We start from the raw sequence: 21,462 nt of genomic DNA, 5'->3' as shown, positions 1-21,462 counted from the left end.
ACCAAGCCCCGGGGCCAACCATCTCTTCTAAGTTTACCATTATTTTCAACCATTAGAAGAATAGCTATCGTATCAAAATTTTAAACATTACAAAGTGTTTAAGTACCAGAGTTCTATTTATCATCATTTATTACACTAGACTGTTTTAATATTTATTAAAAGCAGGGCCATTAAGAGTCTCATCTATTGGCCACATAGCTATGACATCTCTTCTCACCCCAATTTCCCCTTTTATGCGGTCCTTACCTATCCCCAAAACGAAGTACAAACATTGTGGAAGACAACACGTTCAGATTTCTGCTATGCTGAAATCAGTCATCAATGAATCTGGCCTCATGGGATTAAAACTGAGCATTTCGCAGTCTGTCTTTCTCCCTCTCCCCCACTCCCCAAAAGCGGCATGTTCTACTTCACCTCACACATACGAAACACTGTAGCTGACTTCCAAACACCCCTTTACCCAGTGTTCTTCTGTTCTGAATATTGTCAATTTTTAATACCTCTGTGTTTTTGCCATTCCTTCCTTCCTTGGTGTCACTATCTAGCTTCTGCTTAGAAAATGGATGAAGTAGGACTTAACAGAAATTGATACATATTTCCACTAGACATTCAATTGCTGGCACAGGTCAAACTCATTTTGGCAAGCTGCATTTATTTAAGAGGACTACTAAAGTAAAGCAGACATTCTAAAAGACAGTTATGGAACCCCACTTCCCATGAATTCTGGAGACATATTCCTGACCAAAGATTAGAGCTTGAGGTACAGGCTCAGTGTCTTTGGGATCAGGATTTGTAAGATGTAAAATGACCAGCCAGCCTCATTTCAGTCTTTTCTTGAGTAGAAAGGAGTTGCTGGTTGCATAACTTGTTGAAGAAATATCCACACACTCCCTCCTAGAAAGGAGTCAACAACTGAATGAGGGACAACAATACTCTAACTTTTCTGATCAGTGTTAAAAGCATAGCAGCAGGACAGTATTGTGAAGTATGAACATGTACTGGACCAATGGCTCTTTGGATAAAGGACATTGCAATTTCTAGTACTTTCACTCTAGCACATTAAATTATTGATAAACTGTCTTTTAAAAACTGCTACTCTTCAATTTGCTAGAAAAACAAGTTGATTCATTTAATGGCCATGTTTATGTTCCAACACCACACTAAATAAAATCTTCTATTTCCTTACATTTTGCAATAGGATCTTGGATATCAAACCATAACTGCTCTTTCACATGTCTCCATCAGGGTCAGACAGGTATTTATTAGCACCTAATTAAAATGAGGAACCTCAAGTTCACACATTGTGAGAGACTATTATAATGTAGGTTTCAGTTGAAATCCAACATTGTGACACTGAAGCTTGACCTACTAGTACCCCCAGAATAACGGAGTTTTAAAAAATATATGTCAAATAGCCATTAAAAAGCTTTCAAGTTTGCGTAATTAGACACAAGTTTTAACAACAGGGTCATAATTTGTCCAAGTCTTAACATATCACATGATCATTAAAACAGCAGAATTCCAAGGTCTCACTGATTACCAATACCACCCCCGAAAAACCCCAAAACAACAAAACCCCACACTGCTCTGAATACCCAAGGTTAAATTTTTCAAGAGCCCTCAGTGCACACCTACAACTCAAGTCATTTTTCAAGAGAGCTCAGTTCCCATTTAGGTACCTAAATAAAGTGCCCAGATTTTTAAACGTTCTCAGGTCCCAAGAGCCCTCAAAGACAATACGTCATTGAGAACAATGGAAGATGCTGGGTGCAAAGCACTTTTGAAAATCTAACCCTTAACATGCAATGCATAAAGTGATTTGTGATTCTTATCTAAGCCTGACCCTATCTGGAAAGGTTCATAAAGACTAGGAAGCTACTACACTTGATTGCTCTATCAGTTATGTGATTATACTTAAATGTGTATTTTTTTCTGTAGATAAAAGGACAGGTCATGGTGAAAAAGTCTTTCAACCTAAGTACACAGGTACTGGTTTCTGGTACTTCATTAAGGTAAGTAATGTAACAACACTATGCTCCAATTCATGTAGTTTTCTGGACAGCAATTAGGAGATGTGGTGATGGTTCATTTTCAATCACCTAATCTAACTGGCATTTTATTCTCTCTAAACATGTTCTATGGGCCATATTAGCAAGTTTGCTCAAGAGTGGCTACACAATTTGCATCAGCAATGAAGCTGAGCTTCACTAAACAGACCTTACGAAATCTGCCAGCTCTAGATTCTAATCAATGGAAGCTTTTCTTTCTTTTTTTTTTTTGTGGAATGGGAGAGGAGGGAGGAGAGTGGAACCACAGAAAGCAGGGAAAGGAAGAGAAGAAGCAATACTCCCTCTTGGGCTGCTATAAAGCAATTTTAAGTATGATCTGCATTAAGGGCTGAAAGGTTTTGGTGGGGAGGAAGGGGAGAAGCTGGAGGGGAATAATTTGCATCTTGATTTACTCATTACGAAAGGTGCCAGAGTGACAGTACTGGAGAGTGATGTTATATATTTAACTGCTGTGTACGGGTAACAGCAGTGCAAGATTCCCACAACAGTCCTGGCCAGTGTGCTTAACCACTGATGCAAATGAACCCCACTTAAGGGTAAAAGTGGAATAGGGTCTCCAACCTTCTGGTGAGACTGCCAACAAGGGCACCAATTATGAGGCAGGTGGTGTAACTGGATTGACAAGATCTGACAGCTGGCTGGTGGCAACTACTTTCAATCATTAAATTATCAGCCCATGTTCAATCTGAACAAGTGATGTGAAGGCAAGATATTGTCTATCCCATCATCATTCTACCAAGGTATTCAGTTCCCTCAAAGACTTACAGTTTCATATGCATAGTCAAATTACTGTCATAGCCAAATTACTACTTCTAGTCACAGGTATCAACAGAAATAAGAGCAGGAGAGTTGGGGATAAGAGAGCAGTTTTATTAGCCCTGTAGACCTCATGGAGATTTTTCAATCAACGCATAATCATCAGATAAAAATATTTAATGGCACTAAGAGAATAACTGGAGGTTCAGTCAAAATTAACATGAAAAATGTTAGCACACAATTAAACTTCAAAAGCCAGAGGTAGTTTCAGGATGAATGAATTAAAATCACCTATTTTAATCATGATTTAAATTAGCAAGCAGGAAACCCTGATCTGAATCACTGATTTTTAAGCTTGCTTTGCATTTGTACTTTATAGTTATTTTCCTAAAGAAGGTTAATTTTCATTGGTTGGTGATCATTAAAACATGATGATCCTCAACTAAATATAGCCATTACAGTAAATCTAGTCTCTCTTTTTGCTAACCAGGAGGCTTTACTACAGCTATAGACATTTATTTAGTCTAATTTACACATATTCAGATTCTTAATTTGTCTTAATTCTTAATGTTTACATTTTTATATTGTCAGAAAATGGTGTGATGCATTTATTTACGAGGTGATTCATTTTTTTTACTTGTGATTTGTGACAAGCTCTATTTGGAGGGAAATTAAAACAATTAAAAATGCACAAAAACAGCATTTTAAAATGATTTTATTTGGTTAAATAAAGGAGGATTATCAAAATATGTTTTGCACTTAAAACTAATCGATGTATTGAGAAAGGAAGTTACATCTGTAGTTAACTAACTAAACTGACTTTTCCGGGTCACCATTGTCCTTCAAATTTTTAGAACTAGTAGATCTCATCTTCTCAAACCTAGTTTTTAATACACAGATTGAAGGAGGAAATAAACTTTTTCTGTTTTTTCAACTCCCATTTGTTTCTTAATTTTGAGTGATCTAGTCACTGCACTGAAATAGCTGAATAAGTAGAAATGAAGAAAATATTCCCTCTGAACCTGCAGAAGAGGCTACTGCATTATTTATTTATTGCTACTAAAAGCCGTTTTAGCGCTTCAACTAACTCTGGTTCCAAGCGCTCAGCCAGTGACTTCCACCAGCTCAGTGGTCTGACTTCCTTTAACACTTGGCAGCAAATATGGACTAAATATTTTAATTTAAATTTTAAAATTACTGTAATAGATTACAGTAAGCTTAGGCCTTACCATAGATTCTCCAATTTAATTGTAAATAGGTTTATTTAAAAAAAAAAAAGCCTGTATTTAAACTTTTTAAAAGTCTACTTTTTAAAACATACAACAGCAACAGACTTGTATAATACAAGTTAAACTCTGTCTTGTAGAAAGAAAAGGAGTACTTGTGGCACCTTAGAGACTAACAAATTTATTAGAGCATAAGCTTTCGTGAGCTACAGCTCACTTCATCGGATGAAAGCTTATGCTCTAATAAATTTGTTAGTCTCTAAGGTGCCACAAGTACTCCTTTTCTTTTTGCGAATACAGACTAACACGGCTGCTACTCTGAAATCTGTCTTGTAGAGAATGTGTGTGTCTACAAACCTGAAGAAGAGCTCTTTGTAAGCTCAAAAGTTTGCCTCTTTCACCAACAGAAGTTGGTCCAATAGAAGTATTACCTCACCCATTCTGTCTCCATAGTAGCTGTCTACAAAGTTATTTAATCATACCATAATCCTTAAAAAAAAGTCAGTTATATATCCATGACTCTTGACATTTTGGGCTATTTGCTTGTAGGTGGGTGTGATGTTAAACAGTTTCAATGAGATCCCAGGCCCTGCCAAGCTAAATCCTACAACAGTGGTCCCCAAATTATGGGGGAGGAATGTTCGGGGGGAAGGGGGTGCGGGCACCATGCAGCAAGTCTTGGGCTAACCTCCCATAGGGAGCAGGCAGGAAGAGCCAAGCTTCCAGCCCCACTCCACCTCCAGACCAGTTCTCCCATTTAACCCTGCAGTCTTGCTCTGCCTCCAGGCCTGGGCCATCGCACTTGGGAGGTGAGGAGCATAGGAGTAGTTTCACTTCTATACTGGGTGGGCAGCTCCAGTCAGGCCAGCGAGGCCACATGTGGAAGGCCAAATTCTGCACCTGCCCAAGGCTTGCAGTTTGGGGAAGAGGGGAGGGGAGCAACGCCCCCTGCTTCCATCTCCAAACTACACCCATGGTGGGAAGAGAGTGCCATGATTCCAGCCCCGCTCTGCCCCCAGGCGCAGGCCAGCCCCCATGGGGTAGGGAGAGAGCGCCAAGCTTCCAGCCCCACTCTGCCCCCAGCCCAGCTCTGTCCGCTGCTCCATCCCCAGCCCAGCTCTGCTCTCATTCTCTCTCACACCAGCTCAGCCCCTAGCACAAGCTCCTCCCTATCCCCAGTTCTGCTCCCAGTTCTGCCTTTAACTCAAGCTCTGCTGCTTGGCTGTGCAGTAATGGGGTGGGGGAAGGGGGGCACAGAGATTCCACTGATGGTAAGAAGGGGAAGGGAGGGATGCGACTGGAAAAGTTTGTATACCAATGCTTTACAGAATATGGAAAGCTAATAGTAGGGTGGCCAACTTTCTAATGCCAGAAAACCGAACACCCTTGCCCCATCCACTGCCCTGCCCCTTCCCTGAGATCCCGTCCCCTGCTCATTCCATCCCCCTTCCCTCGCTCTCCCCCACCTGGCTCATGCGCTCATTTTCACTGCACGGCCCAAACAGGCACATTTATCGTTTTCACAGATGTACTATGCTAATTTCAGGTTATTTATTACAGGATTCTAGAGCTGGCAGCAAAATAGTCAAAAAGGGTATTTTTTAAAAAACTGAAGTTTCACAAAGGTTTTCATGATTGTTTCCCTCCCCCTTCCCATTTTTCATACCAGCTCCATGTTTTTTGTTCACTGAAGTTATTGTAATTTTATCTGTGGAATTAGGACCAGACAGACAAATACAAATCCATAAAGCACAACCACAGAAATGCACACTTGTCCAGATACCCATATAAATAAATCTGTAGAAACTGACTCCTACACCTACATGCAGATACACACGTGTATTCATGTCTACAACTCTATCATGCAGGAACACATATACTTCCACATTATTTAATATTACAATTGTTGTTTAGTGCCTAGAGACCACGAGTCTGAAACAAAGAGTTTATAATGTAGCTAGACAAAGGTTATGAAATGAACACATACATTTTATGTCATCAATTTTTTTGTGCGCAAGCCAGCAAAAGCGAAGAGTTAGGCTGCAAATTTTATTTATACAGGTAAACACACATGCAGCAATACCCGTCCCTCCCTACACAAAGCCTCACAGTCTCTTACACACATACAATGCATGCATACATACACTTGCCTACACAGAGACACCCAGCTGGGAAGGGAGGATGATGGTCTGGAAGAGAAAAGATGGGAGAACGTGGAAGGAAAGAGGCCAAGGATGAGAGCAGGGTGGAGGTGAAAGGGGGTAGTGAAGGAGACCGGGGGGAGGGGTGTAAATGTGGGGTGGATGGGGATGCGGAGGGAGGCCGAAGGGTACAGGTGCATGAGGATATGGAGGGCACAGAAGTGTATAGGGACATAATGGGAGTGCAGCAGTGTATGGAGATGAATTAGGTGCAGAGCTGTGGGGGTGAGAGACATGGGGTGGTAACTCTGAGGTGGAGAGGATGGATGGGAGAGCACTGTAAGGGGCACAGGGCTGGGGTGAGTAGGTGTGAGGGGCAGGGCTGGGGTGGGATGGATGCAGTGAGGTAGATGGAAGTGCCGGGGGGGGAGGGGGGGTTGGGACAGGTAGGGATGCAGTGAGGGGGTTGGGGGTGAAGCCCCGTTCCCAGCACTCAGGGATACATACCTTGAACTTCTGGGTGCTGGCGATAGGGTGAGAGACTGCAGTTCACCACAGGGCATGCGCTGCAGTTTAAGCCCAGCCACAGGAGGAGCATGAGATGGAGAAGAGGGCCAGCAGAAGCAGGAGAGGCATGTATCACGACCTCTCAATAGCTGCCTGCTAGGCACACTAGTTTGTCCCCTGCCCTACCCCAGCCAATGGGAGCTGTACCTGTGGGCGGGGGGGCAGGGCATCACGCGCACCCCACTAGCTGGCCGCCCTATAGCTTAGGAACCGGACATGCCAGCTGCTTCCTGGGATCTGTAGAGGCTGGCAGGCTTCCTGCTAGCCCCGCTGCACGGCACCACCAACCAGACAGTCAATGGCCCAGTCAGCAGTGTTGACTGGAGCCACCAGGATCCCTTTTTGACCAGGTGTTCCAGGACATGGTCACCCTAGCTAATGGAGAGCAAGGAGCTCAATAACAACACAGTGGTAACACCAAAAACCTGCCCAGTATACCCTAATTCCTCCAGGGATCATGTGGTTGTTTCTTCTTCTGCCAAGGTAACAAAAGCTTATTTTAAAATAATTGAGAAAGTTAAATCATAGAATCATAGAATATCAGGGTTGAAAGGGACCTCAGGAGGTCATCTAGTTCAACCCCCTGCTCAAAGCAGGACCAATCCCCAACGAGATTTATAGAGGTCTTTTCCCAATAAACCAACAGCTTTATTCATATATCATTATCATAGCTCAAACACAGTTCTAATTACCTGACAAAGAGGGGAAACAAAGGTTATTTTGGGGATATAAAACATTTTTTTAAAAATAAATATACAGCATTTCCATTACTTTTGCCTTTTTTTAAAACTACATCTGCCATGTGATACTTGTCTTAAAGTAGGGACATAATGAGAGTGCAGCAGTGAATGGAGATGAATGAGGTGCAGAGCTGTGGGGGCGAGGGACACGGGGTAGCACCTCTGGGAGGAGGAGAGGATGGGTGGGAGAGCACTGTAAGGGTCACAGGGCTGGGGTGGGTAGGTGTGAGGGGCAGGGCTAGGATGGGACGCAGTAGTGAGGGAGATGTTTCCATGGTAAAAAGAGCCTTAAGATACTGCATATTCAATCGTAAGTTTATTGTACATTTTTAAAAAGTATAATTTTGTAGCTGAACAAGATGTTTGATGCTGGACTGGAATCAGGACATGTAAGCCTTACCCTTGGAAACCAAAGGTGAAATAGTGGATGAAAGTGAAATGATTCTGTTGGTCTCATTTCAGTGCACATCATAAAATTGCCTCAAAGTTCAATTTGAGTCAAAGGACGCTGATGAAGAGGAATTTGGGATGGAAATAGCATAGGATGTTGTGCTCAGGAATGAGGGATGCTGAAAGAACTACAGATAGAAGCAGCTATTACAGTTGCAGTCCCATGTGTTTAACTCAGTTTTGTTTTGCTATTTCCTCACTTTTGGGAGCACTAGATATTTTTATCATGTATATTCATTTATCAGTCACTAAGATTAGAGAGTTTCTGCTATATTTTTACAAACTATTTCATGTAGAACTGAAAGTTCTATTTTTCTTACATAATTACTCTAAAAAGCTCTTTAAAAGCTTGATCTAAGGAAATATTTTAAAAAAGCTAATGAGACTTTTTAAAAAATCATTCCACAGGAAAATAGCAATATTTTTAAAATTAAATTTGATATTTTTTAGATTCAAGTAAAATTTGACTGATTATAATCTGTATTCTTCGTTTGTACGGTTTTACTTAAAAGCCACTGAGGTAACCATTGTTTATTTGTAAATATTCTTTATAAATGTATTATTCTTTGAAAATATTATTTTCTAACAAGTTTGCATTCCTGGGCTATTAGTACACCGTTGAGGTGGATGAAGGCACTGTCCGTTCAGCCTGACAATGCACAAAGGCCCCAAAAATATGCAGCCTGTTGTGATTTACTGCTTAACTAGAATCACTAGCATGTAAATGTTCACAAGTCCAGACATTTGGAAATTGCATCTCTGCTGCATCTTTCTGAAATAAAGTGCCCAGAGCACTTCTAGCAAGAGTTGGGGAATTAGCTCCAATTCATGCCCACCTACTCCCTCCCCCTGCAATTTCAATTAGCCATGGTATTCTTCCTTCCTCTTCTGAGTTGTCATGCAGTGTTAACACAGCTATTGACTTTTCACCCCAGAGATGGCTCCATTTTAGTAGCTGAAGAAATTTTTAGCTTTTTTAAAGACACATCACATAATTATACTGTATACATAAATTATATGTACACAAGGATAAAAAGTTCTATTGTAAATGTCAGACTTCATATTTTTAAACTTTTCATCAAATCCACAACAACTAATCATCCGACAGACACACGATTTCATGCTTGAAAGCAGACCCACAATGCTCAAATGCAAAATTAGAAACCTGGGAAACACTTACAAGGCAGTTGCTGAAAGTATGTTTTCTTACAATGGCCTCTAAACCCATCTCATTAACACAAACGCTTCCTGAGGGACCATGTAAGTGCATTTCCCTTCAGCCAATAATGTGTTAACTTATTAATTAGAACTGCTGCTGCAGGGGAAAACAAGACAAAATTAATTCAAGAGCTGCTTTAGCAGGCCAACCTCTCAGTACTCTACTCGCAGGAGAGATGTCTGCAATTCAGTTTTGTTTAATTAGTCCCACAAAAAGCAACTGGTTCACTCTGATAAGGAGGATAAGAGCCTCAAAAAACAAAAACACTCCTTCCATAGGCCAATTTCATTTTTAAACTATTGTTTTTCCAATGTGAGAAATTGCTGTTTTTAAAGAAAGACTGTACATTCCTCTCTCTCGCTTGCAAACCAAGGACACTCAACATCAACTTCTGCACTACCATCCTTCATTCTAACAAACCCATCACTGAAGCAGTCAGGCCAATAAGTCCCGGGGCTAGATGACAATTATATACGATTGCTTAAAATTTGCTGTTTGCGCTTTCTTATAAATGGAATTTCATATCACACATTTAGTGGGCGAGTTTTACTATTTGAATAAATGGAAGGGAAGAGGTATTGCTAACATTGTCACAGGGCCTAATAATCATTTTTTATTCAGAAGCTTACAGGGTTTAGAGGGAGCTCCTCTATCCCTCTTTCTAGTAAGCAATAAAACATTGAATTATGATCTGTTGGTTTCTCCCTCCTCCTCCTCTCCGACCCTCACTTTCCCCTATCCCCAAAGGAGGAGCCAAGAAAGTGAGAAAGTAAACTGTCAGGAATGCACCATTCTATTTATTGTCTTTCATTTCTGATAAGCACAGTAGCCTGTTTAATTTAAATCCATATATTTTGATTGCTATTTAGTGCAAGAAATAGAAATGGTAGTTAGACTATAAGAAAGAATAGAAACAAAGCAGCATATTTCCTACAATTTTTGGTATGTTCAGCAACATCAAGATTTTTCTCTTTCACATATTATTACTACATCCTTCCCACACCACTGTTGCCACACAGGGCAGAAACTCATCTACTTCATTCCTCTGCCATTTGCTGTTGCTTCCATCTGCTCTGTGGTGTTGAGATCAACTGTTATGTCCTCCCTGTTAGGGGTTCTTCTTAAGGTTTCTCTTCGGCTCCCTCACTTTTTCACAACAGTTAGTTTCCACATGGGAATCTGTGCACTGGCATGCAGAATAAATGCCCCAAATATATCCAGCACTTCCTTCCAGTTTCAGTGGATATGAACTGTTGGTTGATGATTTCTCAGATCTCTTCATTGGGGATTAAATCTCTCTATCTAATGCCCAGAATCTTTTGTAGACACATTTTGAACAATGTCTAGTTTTCTGACTAACGTTTTGGTGCATCTCCAGCATTTATGGCCATATGTTAATCCTGAGATTATGTCTGGGTTGAAAATTCTAAAGTTTTTTCTGATGCTGTATATGTTTAATTTCCCTATGCTGTGAGTTTAATGAACTGTTCAACTTTCTTGATATCTTTGCTTCTAATGTGATGTTGCTGCTTGACCTCTGGGTTTTGAGGACGTGTGTGTTAGCATAACTAATTTTGACCCGTTTGCATGCTTTTTACAGATTATCTTTGTAGATCTTCAAGGCATTTCCCATCTACCCATGAATTACCAGTGTTTATGTTGCTAATATATTTCTTCATTATCCAATTTATGGAAATGCTAACTAGAAGATCAACTAGAACACAGCTGTGTTTCATGTTAGTGTCCACTTTGAACCATTGTGCTGCCTGATTGTTCACTCTTATAGAGTGCTTCGCCTCTCTATACATAATTGTAATGATATTGGCAACTTTAGATGCGACTCCACAGAACTGAAGAATATTACACAATATATGTCTGTGCAGGCTGTCAAATTCCTTTTGAAAAATCAAATAAATTGATTTTCTATATATGTAATGTACTCACACAATATATTAATTTGAGTTGTGTCTGAACCTCTAATACTTACAGCTTTATCGATCAGAGATACTGGCTTTTCACATCCAATTTAGGTTATATTGCTTTCCAAATTCATGCCAAACCAAACCTCCATTTCCTTTGGCTTGTTTGAAACCCTTTTCTGGATTAACTCTCTCTCATATGAAGTCTCATATTTGATCCTCCTTTCTTGGTAGATTCTTTGCTACAACACATTTATCTGCTATTACCTTTGTCTTCTGCCTTATATTATGCAAGACTAAAAAGGCTAGAGGCAGATCTTTGTACTCTCATCTGCCTCCTTTGCAAAACTGACCAAATCTAAACAGATTCAGGACATTATATTTGCCAAACTATACAATTTTTGTAAAGCCAGTTGCTTCTATTTATTGCTTCAATGGTTCTCTAGCTTACACATGAGCAAATATTTTCCCTTATGCAATACCACCATACGGAAAACAAGTAGAGCAACTAGTAGCATTTTCTAGAGATCACAGATTCTAATTCGGGGGGGGGGGGGAGGGGGGTTGGTGGAAATTAGACTATTAAAAATTATATATGAAATGTATTATATGTGAATGATAGTTAAGGACCTGAACACTGAGCTCATTTCTACTAAAGTGTCTGCACCCTGGTTACACAGCAATTAGTACATGCTATACAAGTTCCATTTTTTAAAGGGCCATCTCCATCTCTACACCCCTTCATATTATACTTGAGTCCTCACTAACAACAGTAATTTAGAAATAAAGTTAGGGTTAGTGATGTTGTCCTTGCCCTCCCATTCTTGTGCTCTCTACTTTTGCAATGTCGTGGTATGTTTTGTATGTGCATGGATTTTAAAAGATGGCCTATAAAAGAGGAAAAATTTGGATTTGTACCCTTTTTTAGGTCTGTGTGCATTTAAAGAAGGCCTCAAGTTTTTTTTCCTTTCAAAGGTTGTTTTATTTTATTTCCTGCCTTTTTTTTTTTTTTTAAATGTTAGAAATTCAGATCTTGGCTGAGGAAACTAAGGAAATGGTAACATCAAAAGAGCCAAGCCACTGAAAACTGAATACACTAATGATATGTTAACACTGGAAAAAGGTGCGTTTTTAAAAACATGACTGGTAACATTAAAAAAACAACCTATTAATGCAGACAAGCCAAACTGTGGTTTTAACACATTAGTTGGTCAAGATTAACCCTGGGAAGGAAAATAAGGAAGGAAAACCTTGACCAATTAACACATTAAAACTATAACATACTGCATCTATATTATGATTTTTAAATGGGTTAGCTAACACGTTTTAAAAACACACCTGTTTTGCCTAGTATAGACAAAGGTCTAGGAGGTAAAGACAGAGAAGAAAAAAAAAATTAGAAAGAGCTGCTTTGCTCCTTGAACAAATCTTCCTCTTTTTTCATGATGAACGGGAATTGTAAAAAAAAACAGCACACCAGACACAGATGCTGACTATATTCTGAATGTTTACAGCTCCCTTATGTGCCAAGGGAAAACCAGGTGCTGCAGAAAGTGGAGTATGCTTGTGACTGCTTAAGGCAGGTTATAAGCACCTGGTTCAGAAACAGTTGGGTTTTTTTTTGTTTTTTTTCTTCAAATAAATACTAATTCCCTCCTAATTCCAACTATCATTTTAAGGTTAGCCAAAGGCAAGTAAGGGGATGAGTTCACTTACAATCTAAAGTTCACATGTATTGCTGCACAGTAGACCATTAAGAAGAGAGATGCTGAAAACAAGCCCGCAGCAAAGAAATACTGAAAATGAAAAAATGCCTGCAGGAACAGTGAGGTATCTGTAGAGCTGGAAGGACTGGAAACGATAGATAAGACACAGGTAAACTTGTGTTTGCACGTTAGGAAAGCACATACACACATATATCAAATTGAATAGAGGTTAGTATTGATTTTGATCACTGGGTGCTTTAACAATGAACACTTACCATCACCAGATGTCTACATTATGCATAATTTCCCATGGGCCCTACCCAGACTATCCGAACACAATGACTCCCACCACCGCCATCCCCTTATTTTAGTATAGTTAATAAGCTTCTGCTCTTTCTCCCATCCAAATATGAGAGCATAAAACAGGTAATTCAAAAAATAAAGCAAGCTACATATTTACTCTGTTGGGCAAAAGCTACAAGCTGGGTTTCAAGAGTGATCAAATCAGCTGTCATTTGTGAGTCTTAATTATACAAAGTTTGGTCATTTAAAAATTGGATGAGAAATCCACCTCTGGCACGTAACCTGACGGGTGGCAAGCTGTCATTTTGTGCCCTTCATGTGGTCGGTTTCAGTCAAGATGAAGATTTTTAAGCACCGATTACTTAACTGGATTTAAGACCTCCCCTTTTTCATTAAAAGAGAGCTTTAACATCAACTTTTTTTAGCCAAAATTAGCCTAACTGGAACATCCTCTGTTCCCTTCTTTGTTAATCAGATTTATATTAAAAAAAATTATATATCACAGACCCAAATAATTTTAAACATCAGTTATTTTGCATTTTAAGGCATTTTACCAGATAATGTCATTTCTGCCCCTTTGCCCACCACTTTGGAATCATTGGGCAGTCCTGCATTCTTAGAGGCAGGAGTATCATCAGCTTCCAATTATTTTTTTGGCTCTACTTAAGTTTTCCTTTTTCCCAGGCAAAAATTCCAGAGCCATTTCAAAATCCACTTAAACTACAAACCTCATACCCAGCCTGGAATTATCTATACTAGTTAAATTATTTATAACAGTTGAAAAAAATTATTACACGCAGCTGCTGTTATCCCTCAGACAAATGCTAATACAAAAATTCTGGATGAAACATTGAAACAACAAAGTTTTTTGTCTGTTAAGAGGCAGGCTTCAGAACGTATGTGGCATAAGCCACCGAGCCAGCCATGTTGTGTTTTTATCCTCTGCTTTCTGGCAGGAAACCACGGATTACAAATAAACAACACATTAAAACAGTGGATGTGTTTTACAAATGCTGCCTATGTAACTAGCCACAAATTAAAATGAAAGGCCTAGATAGCAGATACTGAGGCTCTTGAAAGGGCCCAATTACTTGACCATGAATTTATGTTCACACAGGAACAATTGCTAAATCACTAGGATGTCTGAGGAGAGAGTAACAAATAACACCTTACTGATAAATAAACCACGTAGAAGCTATCACAGAAGGTTGCAAAAGAAAATGCCAAGACTTAATGTTGGACAGTATTAAGTATTTCCGGAAAACATTGCAGGAATAAGCTATAGGGGGTACATTTTCATGGAGGATATCAGTGCACAGACCATCTCATTTGGTAAAGAAAAGCAACATCCTGCAAGCAAGCTAAGAGTGCATTCAGATAGTACCAAGTAGGCCTCTACTTGAAAGGTAGCCCTGAATGTACCAGACATAGCTAAATCTATAACCCCCTTAACAGCATTGTTGGAGTAACATAATCAATTTAGCACCCACACATACATCTCTGAAAATGGTCTACCCTGCTCTTGTCATAAATAACACCTTATCTGACTGAAAGAGAAGAAAAGACTGAAATATTTTTCCCCATGTTGTTTATTTGCTGCATTTGACAAGCCTCTGCTAGAGGCACAACCAGAAGGGCTAGAAATGTTTGTTTTTAGAGAATTGCAAGTTGAGATTCTGCCACATTTACCTGATGCAAGCACCCGGGGCTATCAGAAAAAGACCAAAGAGTGTGAGGCTTGCAATAAGATTGCGAGAGCTAACAGTACTGTCTTGAAGAAGAAATAATTCTTACAACAAGCAGGGGCAGAAAATCCATTAAAAAAAAAAACAGGAAAATGTTACTGTAAAACCACATAAATTAAACAGGGGTCCCTTTCAGGATCACTTCAGAAGAAAGGCTTTTGTAGCTTTTCTAAGAATACAACAGATTAAGGACCATCCCCCAGTTTGAGTATCCATTCAAACCCCACCTGTAGTTTGTTTTTATTTTACTATTAATTTGTTTGGAGCTTCATGAGTACTAACATGGCAGTTTGACTGGTTCGAATCAGCTGCTATAGAGCTTATGTATTTATTAAACAGAGTCTGTTCACAAACCATTGGATTTGTATACAAGTCATATTAAAATTTCTTACCGATGAGTTCCATCCAGGTTTGATTTGTGGATGAAGTTCAGTTTAGCATCTGCCCAATAAAGCTTCCATTCCTCATAATCCAAAGTCAATCCATTTGGCCAGTAAATATCTGTGTTTATTATAACGGAGCGGCTTGAACCATCCATCCCAGCACGTTCTATCTTTGGTACTTCTCCCCAATCTGTCCAATACATGAACCTATAATTTTTTTTTAAAAAGAGAAGGATACAGATTACGTTCAAATCTACACTCTAATCACTGGAATTATATTCAAGTCAAGATGAAGGCTTAGCTGCTATTTTCCTAAAAAAGACTGAGTTCTCTTTCTCTGAAGCTATATTCTACAGGACAATGTACTGACCTTCTTTGAAACAGAACAAGAGTATCTAGGTTTTGCTTCTGTTTTTGACTAAAATCTCTCAAACATTATTCAACAGTGTAATTTGATATTACTCTTTTCAGGGTCTCTTCCCTCAGACCGCATGAGACATTTGGGGAAATTCTACACACATTATCTATAACGTATCAGCATCAAAATTAATCAGGGAAATTAGACAATGTGCACTGTCATAGAAAATAACTCCTTTAATATGGATCACAGGAGAAGTGTGTGTTAGTGCAGGGATTGTGGGGAGACAGTAAGTGTATGCAGTGGCAGAAAAACAAATATAATGGAAGGTTGTTTTCTTTCAGGTCTCTGTTTTTTGTGCTGGGAGAGCACTTCTGGCAGAGAGACTGCTTTTGTGAAAGAATGGATTTAGAGACAGACAACCAGCTGACATGTTTTTAAATATAATTTAGCCTGTCTATACTGGGTGCCAAATCCTGATTTTAAAAAAGAAATCACATTAAAGGGATACTCTAGGCTGTGAAACTCTGTTTTAAAAACACATTAACACACGTTAATACATACCTTTTTAAGCACTACTTAGGAAATTGTGTAAACCAGTGGTTCTCAAACTTTTATACTCGTGATCCCTTTCACATAGCAAGCCTCTGAGTGCAACCCCCCCCACATATAAATTAAACACACATTTGTATATATTTAACACCATTATAAATGCTGGAGGCAAAGCAGGGTTTGGGGTGGAAGCTGACAGCTCATGATGCCCCAGGTAATAACCTCATGACCCCCTGAGGGGTCCCAACGCCCAGTTTGAGAACCTCTAGTGTAAACAAAGACATGTAAAAGCATGTTACCGGTCATAGTTAACCCTAAGAGGAAACATATGGAAGTTAGATAAGGGAGAGGGGGAGAGGGAAAGTGTATAATCAGAAAACTCTGCTCTTTTGCTGATGGTAGGAGGAACTAACTCTACTCTTCTGGACCGGTAAAAGGACTTAGGAATAAACACTGTTTTGTACCTAAAGGAACAACATATGGGGCAAGAACTTAAACAGGTGGATAAGAAAGCCAGGCAAAACATTGCCCCTCTGCCATGTACATTGGTCAAACTGGACAGTCTCTACGTAAAAGAATGAATGGACACAAATCAGACGTCAAGAATTATAACATTCAAAAACCAGTTGGAGAACACTTCAATCTCTCCGGTCACTCGATTACAGACCTAAGAGTGGCTATCCTTCAACAAAAAAGCTTCAAAAACAGACTCCAACGAGAGACTGCTGAATTGGAATTAATTTGAAAACTGAATACAATCTTAGGCTTGAATAGAGACTGGGAATGGATGAGTCATTACACAAAGTAAAACTATTTCCCCATGTTTCAGAGTAGCAGCCGTGTTAGTCTGTATTCGCAAAAAGAAAAGCAGTACTTGTGGCACCTTAGAGACTAACAAATTTATTAGAGCATAAGCTTTCGTGAGCTACAGCTCACTTCATCGGATGCATTTGGTGGAAAAAACAGAGGAGAGATTTATATACACACACAGAACATCATGTTCTGTGTGTGTATATAAATCTCTCCTCTGTTTTTTCCACCAAATGCATCCGATGAAGTGAGCTGTAGCTCACGAAAGCTTATGCTCTAATAAATTTGTTAGTCTCTAAGGTGCCACAAGTACTGCTTTTCTATTTCCCCATGTTATTTCTTCCCCCCACCCGACCCCCCACTGTTCCTCAGATATTCTTGTTAACTGCTGGAAATAGCCTACCTTGCTTGTCACCATGAAAGGTTTCCCTCCTTCTCCTCCCCCCGCTGGTGATGGCTTATCTTAAGTGATCACTCTCCTTACAGTGTGTATGATAAACCCATTGTTTCATGTTCTCTGTGTGTGTATATATCAATCTCCCCTCTGTATTTTCCACCAAATGCATCCGATGAAGTGAGCTGTAGCTCACGAAAGCTTATGCTCTAATAAATTTGTTAGTCTCTAAGGTGCCACAAGTACTCCTTTTCTTTTTAGGCAAAACATTGTGTCATCAAGGGAAAACTGCAGCTCTTGGACACTTGTAGCACTCAGAGGCACAATATGTCACTGTATGGTGCCCACATGTGAGAACAGGACCTGGTCACCCATGATTTAAACAAAAACACACATGCAACACATTTAAGGAACATTTGCAGATTAAGTTCTTCTTGGCAAAGTTTTATTAATTTATTTATTTCTATAAAGACTCAGGAAATTCCAAGTCATATTTTCCCTTAATCTATGTTTACAGACTCAAATGAGTGTTTAATACAATGTTATATCTGCAGACAGACATGCACCACAAGCAACACAAATATTGCCCAATTCAGTCTCATGTGACTCACTCTTTAAAAAGGGATTTTTCTACCTTAAACTCTCACACTGCATGGGTGTTTAGAGAGAATGCACAAAATTTCTCTAGACATGAATGAACACCACGAGGGAATGAGTTATCTGTCAAGAAGAAAATAAATCTAATCTCACTTTAGAAAAAGATTACTAAATAGCACCTTTGGCAGGTTATCTGGCCAACCCGCATGGAAAGGTGCAATTAGAAACTTGAAAAAGAAAATAAAGCAGTACTTCTACAAAGAGAAATAAAATTGATTTAATAGTTTTTAAAGCAACACCCCTTCCCCCTCCCCAGCAGAGTCAAATATTTTCCAAAGGTTAACAGTTTCCAAGGTATTGACCACCCTGCCTGACCAACCCTTCAGGCTGAAACAGATAGCTCATTAGTTGCTATAATAGGCTCATTTCTTTCTCCCTTTCTCTCACCTTTTAAACAAAATGCAATTACTCAAGCAAAACCAGGTAAGGAAAGCTCAGTGACAAAAGGAAAGTCCTCCAAGAATTCAGACACAGGCCCATTTCATTTGTCAGAATACATACACACCCATGCACGCACAAATTCAGATTAAGATTTTACGACATTTCAAATCAGATCCCTTGACCTTTGTTCAGTTTCTCCAATAGCTTTTTCACTGTCATCTGTTCGTTTTCTTCTCTATGGTTTGGAAGCCTGCAGGTTTTAGTCCCAGTTAAACTCGGTGGAGCCAGCAGATTCAGCACACCAGATGATGGCACAGAAAGAACATGTGTAAGTGCTGTGTTTCATTTGGGAAATTCAAGAGACTTATCTTCACTGAATTTTTCTCCGCTTCTGAGAATTTTTCTCTCCTTCTGTCCACACACAAAAATCTCACCCCCAAGTGTGGTGGTGCTTTCTACCTGGGCCAGCTGGTTACAGCCGAGGTTCTGCATTCACGTGGGCTGGTAAGTCACTCTGCACAGTCAAGTGCAGACAGTCCTCCAGTTTCTTTCCACAATCCCCTGTGTCCTGGGAAGGACAGACTATTTCTACCACAATTCACTGGGAAAGAATCAGAGTGGTCCATCTTAGTGCACCACAAAGATCTCTGGGATGAGCCCCCACAAGTCCTGGTGCCTCATATGAGTGAGTGCAATGCCAGTGTGAATGCAGCTGAGTGGACATATCTGTGTACGGCTTTGCAATGAGGCTGCTCACCTCTAAGTTAGGCCAACACAATGGCTCAGACTCCAGTGCAGTTAGGCCAACATAATGGCTCAGACTCCAGTGCACATCACCCAAATTAACTCTACCGTGAAGAAATATCCACAATAACTTTGCTCACATAAAAACAAAGAAAAGAGTGCGATGATTCACAAGACGAAAGTCTAACATCTTTTATAGCTGCTTTAACATAAATCCCTTTTCCATCTTTAAGTGAAGTCAAGCTACACACTTAACTATTTTGTTTCCATTCTTCTGGAATGTTTACAGGATCAAGATTTTTATTTGATTAAATTGTGGCTGGTAACAAACTATAGGGGGGAGGTGAAACAGGTATGTGATTTTTTTAAGGACTTTTTTAAAATTTCTGTAAAAGGCAACTATAGTATAGGAGAGGTGTTTTTTATTTCACTACTGAAAGAAAATCTAAAAGGAGTATTTTCTGTTAAATTATACCATCCACTTGTTATCTTATGCTACTTAACTCCCATTATAGAATATGCCTTTTCCCAATTACTAATAACGAAGGCTAAAATTTTGTCACAGTTCTTTTTAGTAAAAGTCACAGACAGGTCATGGGCAATGAACAAAAATTCACATAAGCCCGTGACCTGTCCCTGAGGGAAATTTGTAAAAAAGTTTAACTGAAATCTGCATCCCTGTTTTTGAGTTGTACAAGAGGGAAAAAACAGATGGGTTTTCAACTACACAAAAATGTTTTGCATATAGCTAACTTGGAAAAAATTTAAAGTACAGCTGTTTTTCAGAAGATTAGTAATCACTGAGAACTGGCCTCCAGTTCCTATGAAAAAAGTGAGAACAGTTTTACGTATTGAACAGGTCAGTATTGCTCACGTGCTTTGGAACTTTTTGCCTTCATTCAGACCTATGATACTAACTACAACACAGCATTATAGGTAACACAGATGTGGAAGAACTTCTAGTTGACTCTTTCCTCACTGAAAGTAACTACATATCACAGCCTTTATGTGCTCTGAGGATGCAACAGGCACAGATTTCACTGCAGAAATGTGTGTGAGCACCACCAGAGCAACAGAAATTTGTACTGTTTGCAAGCCCCAGGGTTCAAATCCTGGGCCTCTTGAAATTAATGGTAAAATGCCAACAAATAGTTTCCTACCCTCCAACCAACATCACATCAGCTTGAAGGATGAAATCTGAGCCTGCTCTCTTTAATCTATACCCAAATCTCACCCAAACACTAATCAAAATCCCTTAACCATTTTGACTATGTCAGATGAAACTGAGACAAAACAGACTATTAAACTTATACACGCTAACAAAAATCATAAATTTGTGGGCAGATTTTTTTTTAAACTCAGACCCTTCCTCTCAATTTTAATCCAAAATCCCTTTAAGGAAAAAAGAGAAGACTGATTATCTGAACCATGGAAAATAGAAAGGTTCTTCGATCCATCTAGTTCACTTGGATAGTTTGCTTGACTAAGGACCAGACTTTTCTTGATACCAATTTAAAAAAGCTTTAGCTTAGAAAGTTTACATCACCTGCAAAAATGTAAAGCAGCAGCAAGCCCCAGTTCTGCAATAAACAAGCACACCTTCAGCTCAGCCTAATTTGCAGTAATGGCTTGGGTAGAAATTAATTTAAGATCAAATTTTCAAACTCATCGCCTGAAGCTGAGGTCAACAGTAAAAGTGGCCTGGCTGTCAAAGGTTCTAAAGCACTCAATTCCTGCTAAAGTTAACGGGAGTAGAGCATGCTTAGCACTCTGAAAATCAGGCCACTTCATTTCAGGTGCTCAAATCTGGATTTGAGATACCTGCAGTTAGGCACCTATGAATAAAGAATTGAGCCTTTGTGTTTAAATCATGATATAAATGGCTATATTTGCATTAGGCCACCAGACGAATGGTACAGATAATGCCCTAACTACTGCAATTCAATGGTAATGAAAACAATCTTCCTCGAACTTGTTTACGTAGTAAACCACTTATAAAAAAGTCTTAAAGCAACCCTCCCTCCCCCAACCCACAATCTCTCAGTTTGCTTGCTTTCACCCAGACTAGGGTTAGCCTCATCCCCAAATACAAGTGTGGTTTCAACCAAGAAGCCTCAGTGAAGAAAAAACAAGACTGAATCATCTCCTTGGCCATTTTTAAATTATGACACAGGAAAAAAACTGAACAGTTTCACATCAAATTCTTGGTCTCTGAATATAAAAGAAGGAAAAATGATTCCTTCATCATGTAACATTAAATGCAAAGCATCTCTTACACCACAGAAAGTTAACGTGTGTTTTTTTCTACTTGTTTCATAACAATGATCACGTTCAACCTATTT

At 39.4% G+C, this 21,462-nt stretch overlaps 1 protein-coding gene across 1 annotated transcript in view; it reads right to left on the bottom strand.

Moving 5' to 3' along the window:
• Positions 1–21,462, bottom strand: part of LRP6 (LDL receptor related protein 6) — a 196,826-nt gene that overhangs the window by 84,350 nt on the left and 91,014 nt on the right. The window contains 1 exon segment of the mRNA XM_038403027.2: positions 15,234–15,431. Within this exon segment, the coding sequence (XP_038258955.1) occupies positions 15,234–15,431 (198 nt within the window).

The sequence above is a fragment of the Dermochelys coriacea genome, chromosome 1, assembly GCF_009764565.3.
Source record: "Dermochelys coriacea isolate rDerCor1 chromosome 1, rDerCor1.pri.v4, whole genome shotgun sequence".
Lineage (NCBI taxonomy): Eukaryota > Metazoa > Chordata > Testudines > Dermochelyidae > Dermochelys > Dermochelys coriacea.
Note: the sequence above shows the minus strand (reverse complement) of the source record. Positions and strands in the feature narration are given on the sequence as shown.